General features: G+C 41.1%; 1 protein-coding gene across 1 annotated transcript in view; it reads right to left on the minus strand.

Annotated features, from left to right (window-relative positions):
- Window positions 1–12,600, minus strand: part of PIK3R4 (phosphoinositide-3-kinase regulatory subunit 4) — a 28,704-nt gene extending 16,104 nt beyond the window's left edge. The window contains exons 1-8 of the mRNA XM_075493267.1: window positions 12,486–12,600; window positions 11,466–12,248; window positions 9,996–10,129; window positions 9,245–9,827; window positions 6,833–6,967; window positions 4,656–4,877; window positions 2,034–2,207; window positions 722–867 (exon numbers count right to left, since the gene is read on the minus strand). Of these exons, the coding sequence (XP_075349382.1) occupies window positions 722–867; window positions 2,034–2,207; window positions 4,656–4,877; window positions 6,833–6,967; window positions 9,245–9,827; window positions 9,996–10,129; window positions 11,466–12,195 (2,124 nt within the window). The 5' untranslated portion in view covers window positions 12,196–12,248; window positions 12,486–12,600. The remainder of the gene's footprint in view (window positions 1–721; window positions 868–2,033; window positions 2,208–4,655; window positions 4,878–6,832; window positions 6,968–9,244; window positions 9,828–9,995; window positions 10,130–11,465; window positions 12,249–12,485) is intronic.
- Between the last annotated feature and the right edge of the window lie 26 nt (window positions 12,601–12,626).

Consider the following 12,626-nt stretch of genomic DNA (forward strand, 5'->3'; position numbering starts at 1 on the left):
TGATGCAGTTTTCAATGTAAGTACTGCAACTGTTTCTTATTTATTTAAACACCTGAGAGGTGCATTCTACAGGTCCTAAAGTTATATGCAACGATGCCTATGTGATCATATTACCAGCATCATGCAGGTCATTCTTAGACATGTGCTGTTATGATATGACTTAACTCATTCATGCTGAGCACTCTGCCCTTATCCTTGGCAAAGCACTGAAACACAGGAGTAGCACTGCTGAAATCCCAAGCATGGTAATCGCTACCTAACAGACTGCTCATGTTTTCAGAAGGTCAGGCCCACAGTCAAACATGTTAGCAGGGCAGGGCTGGAATACTCAGTCTTGTAGATGAAAGCACAGGACATAGAAACACTTGTTTCACAGCCAACTTTTCATGCCTTTTAGACTCCTATAAACTAGCACAATATTGCAAGGGTTTTATTGTAAACAAGGCAGAGAAGAGCCTGAACCAAAGACATACCTCTTGATTTTAAGCTTTGTAAAATGTTCTGCAATTTGCAACAGATTTGAGACAACAGTCTTTCAAACATGGAAGGCAATGGCCATTCTGTCAATGTCTGACAGCAGAGATCAAAAAACTACATCGCCTCTAACAAAAAAAAAAAAAAAAAAAATCTAATATTCTTATAGCCAGGACCATGGCCAAGACAGACTTAAGAATTATGACTAGTCAAGATATATTCACATTAATACTATTTGAGGTATTACCTGTATTATTGGTTGTGTGATAAAAGGATGGAGGTATGGCATTAGCTTGCAGTAGACATCAGCAATATTCAAATACTGTGCTACCACAGTGATAAACCCGACTGCACCATACCGTATCCAAAGATTAGGATGACACAGGAAAGGTGCTGAAAGAAAATTAGGCTGTTAAAATATACCATTCATATTAAAGAGAGGAGATCATCCTGTATATGGCAGCCTGTGATGTCATTTCCTTCCCCTAGAATTACCCCCAAACTGAGCCTTCCCTCCTGCAGAGCCCCAAGGGTAAAATTTCTTATATTGAGAAAACCATTTCACGGACTTCAGTGTGCCCATGCTGCTCAGCTTCCTTGCTGTTGTCAAAAAGCATATTTTTCCTATTTATTCATTTCAATCCCTAATGGTCAACTCCAGTTTGCAAAGGAGACTAATCCAAAAATAAATCTCAACCTTATTCTGGACAATTATGGAGAATCCTAATACCAGTGATCTATTTTTTTCTTTTTTAGTAAATACTTTATTCCTTCCTTCTTCCCCTCTCTTCCTTGAATAGTCACTACTTATATTGTAAGATTATCAGACTCAGAAGTCCATCTCAATTATGTGGGTTTTAAGAAGTTGTAATCAAGGGACTATATCTAGTCATGAGATATAATCACAGATCATCTGCCCCAAATTCTGAGTGCATTTGAAAAGCCATAACATTAGGAAGAAGCAGCCTACATCTCAAAAGATCAGTTGGTATTTTCTTTTCCATAAATAACTGGTAAATCTTGGGCATGTCTAAATTAAACTGATAAGCCTTATGAGGAAGGAGAGACCAACTCTGTATTCAAGGTTCTATTGAGTTAAATGGGTTTTTATGGTGTTAGACATAGGATGAGAAAGGATCACGTATTGTCTGAAGGACTGGATTCCCCCCTTCCTCAAAGGCTGATGGGTAACAGTTTGCAAGTTATGTGCCTGATCAACTTCCAGAAGTAACCAGGAGTTTTTCTTTATAGGAGGTTGGCATGAAGAACAAGGAAAGATCTTAAAGCAGAAAGGTTTTGGACTGAATGTTGTTTACTGCTGTCCTATATAAAATCAGAGAAGATGCCTCCAATTTGTTCCACCAAAATTATTACTGTAGAGTTCTGAGCACTAACATGGTCCAACTAGTAATAGTTCATTAACACAATTTTACGTAGATTCTAAAACAGTACTATAGGTTTGCATATTGGACAGCTAAGCTGATGGTGGAGCTTTATGCAGTACTAAGATTTTTTTTCTTAACTAGGAAACAAAGGTATTATCCAGTATTCCAACTTACCGATATCACAAGCAAACTCATAAATATGGGGTTTTTGCAAGAGCCCCAACTGGCACATACAAGTAAGAGCATTGAGGGCTTTATAAATAACAAATTCTTCAGCATCACTGAGACCTTGCTGAAGCAGAGGTTTCAGTATTGATGAGCTTTGCCAGCCAACGTAAGCAGCAACACCTGAAACATAAAAAGAACACATAAAAATCCAAAGTAGAACTTCCTTGCCTTTCCTCACCAAAGTTTAAAATTGCTATCCCACAGAGACATCTCAAAACAGATTATTAGTCATTAGAAAAAAGGAAGCTGCTTTCCATTTAAAGTTGGACCAATATTCTGAAAACTTTGATAAAAGCAGATCCCTGTGCCTGCAGAGGTCCTTCCAGATGCCAGCACACACCTGGCCAGAAGTCTGAAACAGCAAGGCAAAACCAGAAGTGCTCCTAAGGGGTGGGGATTCAGTGCCTACATTTGTACATGGAAAGGACAAGTGAGCAACAGGGAAAGGTTCTGTTAGCAGGATTTTGTCTTTTAACTTAGCAGTGATTGTAATTTGAGTATCATTCAGACTCCTGAAAAGACTGAACTGGATACTGGACTAATTATCAGCAAGGAACATCTATAACATACATTCGCTTAGCCACAAAAGAAAGAATCACTAATAGTCAAAAAGGAACTTTTAGAACAATCTTCTAAAACTCTTCCAGCCTGAAATGACTGCAAGATTTGCTGTTTAGTTAACTAGTCTCAAATTATTTGCCATCATGAAGCCACCTTGATCCTAGCTTCAAAAATAAATCCAATTTTAAAACATATTTCAAAAAGCTTAGAAAGAAGCCAAGATCAAAAGCAAAATGAAAGTAATTCTTTTGAAGCTGCTGGACAAAAATATATCAACTGCATTGCAGTAAAAGAAACTGCTTTCCCTTTCCCACGTGAAAGCCAGCCACTGGCCACATGAAACGGTCATCTGGAATTGCTTGTTTGGATTAGACAACCCATCTACAATAATTATTCTCTGGCAACAGTCAGGGAGATTGGTGGAGGAAGATCAGGGACCTTGGTGGATTTCTGATCCTTCCTCTAGCTTTACATCCATCAAGCTAACATGCCTTCCCACAAACAACTCGACAAGTCCTCTGATCGTTCTCAAGAGAAAAAAAAATTATTTTTCATTGAACAGCTCAGGCTTATTGTTGCTATTGTCATATGTGGTACACAGCATAGACCATAACTGCCTCTGCTTCTAACCCAGTTATTTGGGATTGATAAATACCAGAAAAATCAATGCCTTCCCATCAGAATTGAGATTGAACATAAAATAACTTTATCACTTTTACTCTAATAAGTTAATAATCAATATACTTGCTCATGTATTAATGCTGGACTTTGCAACTGTTGCTAAAAGGAAGAGAGGAAGAAGGGAGAAATAGCACAGGTAAGAGAAATCGCCTCAGTGCCACTGTTACAGAAGGGCATCTGCCCACAGCCACAGGCACCAGTGCCTGCACATACTTAAACACCAGTTAGAGAGCTCAGTTTTAAAGATGTGCAAAAGCTTTAAGTAAAACGGTGTAAAGCAAAAATATAAATTTTGACCTTTATCTGAATTCTTCTGTGGAGGTTTTGAACAGATACTGGGAGAGGAGGAGGAGTTAAAAACATAGGTTACATGTCTTGACTTTTACACTTAATTGCCTCACATCTCTCTACATGTCTTTTGCAAGAAGCCAGGACACTGTGACCTGTGCTTTGCCTACCCCATTGCTACTTCTAAACAAATTCTGACAAGTTATTAGCATCACATCTTGGCAGGGTTTGCCCGTACAGCATTTTGTGGCTTCCAGTCATAATGGAATGTGTGCCTACCATAATGGCCCTGCTGGAAGTTTGATCATGCTTATTTTTCTTGCCACGTGCCTGAAGTACTATTTCCCCCGCCCAGATACTACAATGGGAAAAAGTTTTCTTGACCCGCAAATCCTGAGCACTGACTCTCAGCTATATTCATGTGAAATAATTTCCAACATACATGGAACATTTGATATACTTAACAGCTGATGTCATCACTGGTGAGATTTTTAAAATTGTTATTAAGTTTTCTGAGCTGACAGGAATCTTTAAGTGAGGTTTTAAGGCACTAAAAAAATTTTTCAAGTTATAATTTTAGCCTATACCAATGCCTAGTTTTCATCATATGAACAGGTCTACTGAAGTTAATGGGACCATGCACACATGTGAAGTGATGCATCTACTAGACAGCTTGCAGAAATCTTAGTATTTACTTGTCATAATTTAGCTTTTCGAGTTAGTGGCTTTATCAAAGACTCAAGAAAACCCCAGCATTTACAGTTTATTTTTTATGTTAATCTAACCTAGACTTAAATGCCTCAGTCTCATTTGTATTAAATATTTGGAGTAAAAGGAAAATATATTTGTATTTACATTGTTTTGTCTTCACTCCCTAAAGAAACATTTACAGCCAATAGTTCAGTAAAGTCTTTTCCTATAAGTTATAGAAATCTTTATAAGAAAGGACTTTTATATGACTGTTAAGTTTCCAGGATATGCAAAAACTAATTTATTTAGATTATTATCTCTCTACTCTGGCTGAAACCAAACACTTACCAACAATGCTGTCAAAGAAAGCTCCTCGAAGATGCCAGTCATTCTTATCATTTAAGAAAGTGATCATATGAGACAGAAGAACATCATTGGCTTTCTGACGTCCAAAAAAGACACAGAGACGTGTTATTCCATTTTCCATCAGTGTTTGTTTCACAATATTCTCTGGGTCACTTAGCAAAGTCACAACTTTCTGCTGGACCATTTCATGCAAGGCTTGCAACTCTGCAAGAGACAAGAGGATGAGCATTTGTGTTGGCAAGAAACAATATGTGTATGTGTACCACCTGCTGCTAAAGGAGTTACACTGATAAGTCATCCTGAAGAATGCCTGACTCAGTAAGATGGGCAACACAACAGAACATCAACAATTCCAACAACTGGCTTACCAAAGACTTCAGACTAAGCATGAGGTCGTGGAAAAGCCGAAGAGTACAGAAATGTGAGACATTCTTACCAGATCAATACATTCTAAACTTGTCATAACTTCAACTAAGATGATCCAGCTCATTATATGTATAGGTGAAGATGTGAAGATTCACATATATGCAGATGTGAAGAAGCATCAGAATGAGTCATCAGCAATGTTACAACAGTAAACAAAATGCTTCAAGGCAATGCTGGTTTGATATGTTTATTTGACTATCGGTTTCAAAATTTGTGAACTGACAACAGATCAAGAGTATATTTTTAGTTAGGTAGATAAATTGGCTTCATTAAGGATACAGAGAGGAATAAACAATATTTGAAAGAGTGAGTACTTCCAATTTCATTAAATATCAGCAGTTACCCTAACGATAACGATTAAAAATTTGAAGATGATCTTGCCCATGGCTTCTACTCCATGATGCAACTAATATTTATATAAAATATAAAAAAAATTTATATTAAATGGAAATAACAGAGTTGTTAATGCACTGGCTATTATTGAAAGCTGTACAAGGGAAGCTCTCAAACAAGTAGCACAAAAATTTCACCTATCGCTGTCCGAGCTTTGCAGGGGTGATTACTATTTGCCTGCAGTCAGAACACCAGCTAATTTGCTTTGTATCGTGACTCTCTGTCACATGAGTTGCCTTCTGGGTTCAAATTTCTCATGCTTGGTTTCTAAAAGGGTAAAAAGAATAGAACTATTCAAACTTCTTTCCTCCTTGCATTACTTTCATCTCCAAGCTGTTTTGAGGGATAGCGGACAGTATTTCTTAGAAATACAGCCCGTCCGATGGGGCTTCCTCTCTCACTCCTCAGCAATTCTGAGCACCCCATGCCTTATGTGAAGGAACTTGAAGGGGATTTTTTATGTTTGGTTTTGGTAGGTTTGTTTGGTTTTTTTTTTTAAAGTATCATCCTGCAAATAGTTAAGAGATAATTGAAACATGCCTTTTTCCCTACCAAATGGAGTATGTGTGGGACATTTACTAATTATGATTAGTCACCGATTGATCTACTTAGCCCAAAAGAGGAATGACAGTTAACCACAAACTCTTCCCAGCTTAGAAGACTTGCCCGGCATTGTTCCGGAAATCTATGCATCACTAAAAGGCACTGGAGCTGACACAAAGATCACTTATTACCATCCCTCTTTCCCAAGGGAAAGAAAAAGAAAAGCCACCCTTAGGATTTTAACTCATTCTCTGTGCTACAGTTACAATACCACAGATAGCTATGTTACTGCCCAATGGCATCCAAACATTCAGCATCTTCAGGCAAAAAGACAGACAAGAATTGCCAGGCACAGGAACAGAAAAGGAAGAATGACTGAAAAATACAGTACTATGACCATGCTAGAATTTGCCAGGTTTTTCAAAGCTAATGCTGCCTGCCACTTCAACGGAAGCAGTATTTGGAATACAGCCATGTTTTTGCAGCTGACTTGTTTACAGGACTGTGAATTAAGCTGGATATGCAACCAAGCAGCCAGCTTCACAGTTAAATACCTTGAGAACCTTTGGAGAAGTGTGCTCATTTATATACTTTTTTGTCTTTCACAATGTTCAGAACAGAGGTGTCTGTTTCTGCATGAAGCTGTAACACATGCTTTGGTACTAGTCGAGGCAAAGCATTCTTCCCATTTAGTAGGAAGGCTAAGCTTTAAGAGATGAGGAAGATCAGTGCTAACTAGGAGCTTTGGCCCATGATTTGCCATTATACGCAGGCAAGGTAAGTAGAAGTGACATTACCTGTGTCATAGTTATCACTAGGGTGAGATGTTTCATCCATTTCTTCACCATTTGGTTCATTTTCCATATTCAGATTTTTCAGCTGTACTAACTCCAGAAATCTCAGAGCTGTTTCTGCCAACAACGCTATGTTTTCTGCAGAGGAAAACATTTTGGTGAAGAATTGTTCTACTTTGCCAATTTACATCAGTCTGATGATCCCCCTGATGAGAGATTATAACCACTGACAATACCAGTCATGATGGGCAAATGGGATTGAAATTACACAACATGCTCTGGTCAACCCACTTCTGTTGACCCTGACCCCAGCTTTGCTACCAAGTACATCAAATCACACGGTACTTTTGTCATGTAAACAAATGGAAAAATTGTAAGGATATCAAGTGTAACAAGGACTAATTTCAGTCTTCTAGAACTAGCCCTAAATGCCACCTAATCTCAGGCTAATGACTAAATAACTTGATAGAACTTAAAGGCCAATTAACCTGAATTAACTAACATGCCCACATGGTAGACTGCAACAAAACAACAACGACAAACCACCACACCAGGATATGTATCCTAGGGAATAACGACAGGGTTACCCTTGAGGGCTGGATTCCACTTTTAGAGCATTTTTCCCCATATCTATCCATGCGATTTGGCACCGTTCTGCACTGTTTGGAAGCTGCTGAAGCAACTTGGGCTATATTATATGGGTCAGGCCACTGCTGTCACAGGAATCCTGTTGAGGCAGAAGTCCCACTTAAGCAGCCATTCTTAGTGTCATCCTAGACAACAGCAACATGCCAATGAAGCCTGTCCACAGCCCAGATCAAATGCTGTAAGTCACCAGTCTGACCACTTCTAAAAACTGTGCTATAGTAACACAAGTTAACTCAGGTATTAGACTACCTTTAAATATATATATATATTTATTTGAAATTTAAATTGCTTTCTTAAAAGAAAAGCTATTTGAAATTAAGGCAACTTAATCAGACTTAACCATCTACAGTTCAAATAACCTTTTCAAATTTCAGAAAATATTCTAGCTGTACTTGGTTTGAAAATAAAGTCAAACCACTGAACAAAGAGAGAACCTCTGTGTAAGGAGATGCAACTGGAGTCTATGGGTACTGAGACTTGTAGCCTTTTTGCACTTGCAGAAGAGGAAATTGTATTTTATTTCTTCCATTTCAGCTTATTTAACAAGTTCAGCTTTATATTAGTTCATTTAAAAATTAATTATGAATAGACTATAATTTTACAAGTTGGGGTTTTTTTTCTAAGCTACAAATAAAAGTGAGGCATGAAAAAATGGTTCTTTCATAAAGCCCTAAAGGTGGAAGATTAAGGTGACCAAAAGCAATTGGTTCTATTCATTAACTATATATTGTCTTCAAGAATTTCTTTTATCAGCTTATTTAGTAAACAAAATAAAAACATCACGTGGAACATTTTCAACTGAATTCTCCATTTATAACTTTAAAAACAAAGCCAACAAACTTAAAAATATGCTAGTCATAGCAAACAAGGGAACATGGTAAATAGCAAACATGGGCATGACTTCAAAGCTTCTTCCTGAACCAGGCAGAACTCATATATCTGAATAACGTACAAAGAAAGCACCTGCTACGGTATAAGCCAGTCTATTACATAGCAAATAATGTAGTTTCAGCCCCTGAATACCAAATTTCATTTTTGTGGGAAAATAACTCTGAAGCATAGCAACACACTGATGCTTTAAGTTAGTTTCATATTTATTCAGTTCAATCAGGCCACTCTAAGCAAACAATCTGAGCTAATGAAATGTCAGTTAAGATAAATTAATAAAAGCAGCAAAGGGTGGGCAAGCTCAGAAAGCCCTCTTCACATTCTTAGCTACACAAAGACCGCTTGGACAAGTACTTTTCTTCGTTACACTCTTGCTTATCCAGGGAATAAAGCCAGGGCTGCTTCCCTGAGCGTGAGGCTCTAAACTCTGACCCCTTACCTCAGCTGTGGGCAGACCTGCTGTGTGCTACATCCAGGCCCTAGCCCAAAGCACATGTACACTTTCTGCAAGTTGCTTTTACATGCAGAACTACAGAGTAGAATTAATGTTAATTTTTTTAAAGGTTAATTCATCTAGCAGAGAGCAAGCACATTTTGTCAACTATTTAAAGTGTAATTATTTACTTTGGGTACAGATCTACACTGGAAACTCATCTGTTAGTATAAGTCAACTCATTAATTATTAAGTTGCTGTCACCACCTGCACCAGTTAGCTTAAGTGAATACAGGTGTCTTTACCTGCAGTCATTTCTGAGACTTCTGGGGAGATTTACTGAAATAGAAACAGCAAGCTATGTGATGATTTTGAGCAGAGGAGAAAACAGTTACGGAAATACAGAAAAGCCCAAGATTTGGAGTTTTGACTGGATTTCCTCTTACCAGCATATGCAAGTCTGACGATGGTGGCTTCATCCTGGGCCAAATGTGCAATGCCTGGCAGAATGTATTCTGGGTAAATGTTAATATCATTGCGTGGCACCTCTTTGACGAGAGCAAGAACTTTAGTTAGTGTCCTCACAGATTCTGCCCTCACCCTGGGCACAGAGTCGTTGCTGAAATGTAACAGATAAGGAGTAATACGATCCAGAAGAATCTCTACACTTAATCTTGGTGCTAAATGAAGAATCAGTTCCAAAGCAGCCAGTTTTGAATCACAGTATTTGAGAGTCTGTAAACAGGAAGTTATCACAGACACTAGAATAACCAGCCCATTCTCTTTTGTTTCTCCCTCGGCTTTCTCTGTGCGATCATGCCCACAGAGATTGTGAATGATGTTGTCCAGATCTTTACGTATGACCAAGATACGCTCATCTGCCGATACAAACGTTTCCTTGGCAAACTGGGCCATGTAAGGCTGAAGGAAAGTGTAAAATATTTCAGGAAATGCATTGTTACGTTGCTGTTTCAAATAATCTTCAGCTGCTAAACGTTTATCTGGCTCACGATGGACCATCTGAGTGACCTTGAGAAAGGCAGAAGTAGGAGGGAGCGGGAGAGAAAGATTAAAGGTTTAGACATTTGTAATACAAAAGAAAAAAAACCCAAACAATAAGCAATTTGTCACCAAAGGAGGTGAAATAAACTACAAACAGACCACACAAATGGTTCTAATGCTGTAGTCCATCCTTACCAGTTCTCTGATACTGCAGTCTTCAATTTTGTTTAGGACTTGATCAGGGGAAAAGAGGCCATTTCTGTAAGCCAAAAGCTGAGATAAATCAAACAAGGGTACGCCTTCTGTGAAGAGCTCTGCTATTACACAGCCTGGGGAACAAAAATCAACAACAACAACAACAGTCAAAGATGTCAGAGGATTATAAACAGACACTTTAACTTTGCTTTCTATATGCAGACAAGAACAAATCCTACGTGACTCTTAGCTCGATTAAATGTAAGGCAAATGAGTTGCCAAATTAACTTGTGGAAACGAGATAGCATCTCAAGCTCCAAAAACTGGCTTTTACACTCGATCCCTGAAATATCTCCCAAGTATTTTGTTTCAAACACGCCAACAGCAGAGGAGCTTGCAATTAGGAAACATGAGGCAGCGACTTCAGCCACCTGCCAGCTGGAAAATACACCACCAGAAAAGGAATCCACATCACTGGTCACATGGAAGAAGAGTGCCAGTAAGTCAGCATGGATCAGGCAGTAGGTCAAAACTAAGCAGCCCTTTTACAGAAGGTAAAGAAATAACCTCTATTTCCACAGTGATGCTGGGATACAGCATATATTCACTCACACAAGCTCATAAGCACAGTGAGAAATAACACGATTGCCGAACATAGCCGCCCCCCCCGTTGTGTACGTGACACACATTCTCTTCAAAGGTCCCACTCCTGCAGTTTGCTCCCAACAGTCAGCATCTTGCTTTATCAGTGGAGTGTCCTGGAAGTTTGGCCATAAGAGCAGCTTATAAAATGAAGTAACCATTACTCTTAAATTCAGATTTTCAATCACTTTAAGAGAAAAAAAAAAAAAAAAAAAGACCAAACTTATGGCTTTCAAACTGCTCAAGACAAGCCCAAGACAGGCTCCCACAGTTGGACTCTATCAAGTATTTGCGAGTGGGACTATGACAGGAGCTCACTTAGTTATCCAACTTCCTGCCTCTGGGGAAAATGAAATGAGAAGGGACTTCTAAAGCCAATATTGCCAAATGGCGCCAAAAGCTGGCTCAGTCCCCAGGCAGCTGGACCTTAGGTGAACCACTGACTGGTTCCTCCTCTTGGGTCCCAAGAGGCATATGCTATGCGCCCCCGAAACCTCAGCCACGAGAAGATGATGGCCTGTGGCCTGCAGAACCATCTCTTTCCCAGGGCAGAGTTGAGCCATAACACAACAGTTTGTGATTTCCCTCCTCAGATAACATGGTGATGCACTTAAGTTATATCCCTTACTGTATGGTGTCTGTACTTTTTCTGTGAATGAGTGTTTGGGGTTGGGTCTTATGCTTAAAATAAGCAAGTTTTTCCACATGCTGTTCTCTAAGCCCACTGTAAAAAAAAGAACCAAAAAAAAGCACCCCCAAATAAGCTTTTCTGCACCGTGACACAAAATCATAACCACCACACTGGTCTCTCCTGATGGCTCCAAGTACCTGCGGAAAAGATATCCATTGCACGTTTTAACTCCCCTCTTGTTCGCTGATTGCTGTTTGCCAAATCTACTAAAGGAGTTGAAGGGTCCCGCATGTTTTCCAACTCCGTAGCGAACATACTGCCATCGACAAAGCGCTCGGGAGCAATGTAACACGTTCTCCTCCGTGATGTGTCAAAGAAATAATTGAAGTCAGCGGGATTGTCTTCAGGAAGATAAGTTGGTTTAAAACTGGCAAAGTCAGTTAGAAGAACCCAGTTCCAGCTGGTCACCATGATGTTCTCTGTTTTAATGTCCCCATGGCGGACTCCAGATTTGTGCGCTTGGTCCACCGCAGTAAGGATCTGGAAAGCGATCCACCTTTTTTCAATGTTGTTCAGGAACGGCCTGGTACTAATTCGATCATAAAGGTTGTCCCGTACGTACTGTCTGAAAAGCATCGCGGCCTTCTCGGACAGGGTCGCTTTCTGGAAGGGAAGGCAGTTCTGTGCCGAGTGTAACCTTATCTTCAGCTCCTCCAGCTCTTGCTTGTAGCTCGTCAGGGGTAAGGTCGGATCCTGAATGGCAAACACCTTCACGACCACCAGCCCCTCCCGGTGCTTGGCTCGGGCGACCTTGAAGAAGCGGGTGCTCCCCAGGCTCTTGTCGTATTCGAAGTCATGGATGTCCGAGAAGTAGCTGTCCACCGAGAGGATCTGCGAGGGGGCGATGCCAGCCAGCTGGTTCCCCATGGCGGCACCTCCTCCCGGCCGCAGGCACCGCACCAGGGCTCTCCCGCGTCAGCCTGGGGCAAAACACAACGCGCATTTCACACGGCCCGCAGCGACGGCTTCACCCCGCTCCCCCCAGCCCCGCGCAGCGCGGCCCCCGCTCCCCCGGGCCCCCCGCCCCGAGCGGGCCCTGCCGCCGCGGCTCCCGCCCCTCCCCAGGCCCCGCCGCCGGGGCAGGGCTGCGCGGGACCGGGCCCAGGGGAGCGGGGCGCCCGGCGGCGGGGGTTCCCCCCCCCCCCACCAGCACTCACCGGCGCGGCCCGCCCGGCCCAGGCAGAGCCGGGACGCCCCAGCCCCGGCGGCGGGATGGAGCGAGGCGGGACCGAGGGCGGCGGAACCGGCACCATGAGGCGGGCGGGGGAAGGGGCGGCGCCGTGAGCTCACATCCTGCG

The sequence above is a fragment of the Mycteria americana genome, chromosome 2, assembly GCF_035582795.1.
Source record: "Mycteria americana isolate JAX WOST 10 ecotype Jacksonville Zoo and Gardens chromosome 2, USCA_MyAme_1.0, whole genome shotgun sequence".
NCBI classification, from domain to species: domain Eukaryota; kingdom Metazoa; phylum Chordata; class Aves; order Ciconiiformes; family Ciconiidae; genus Mycteria; species Mycteria americana.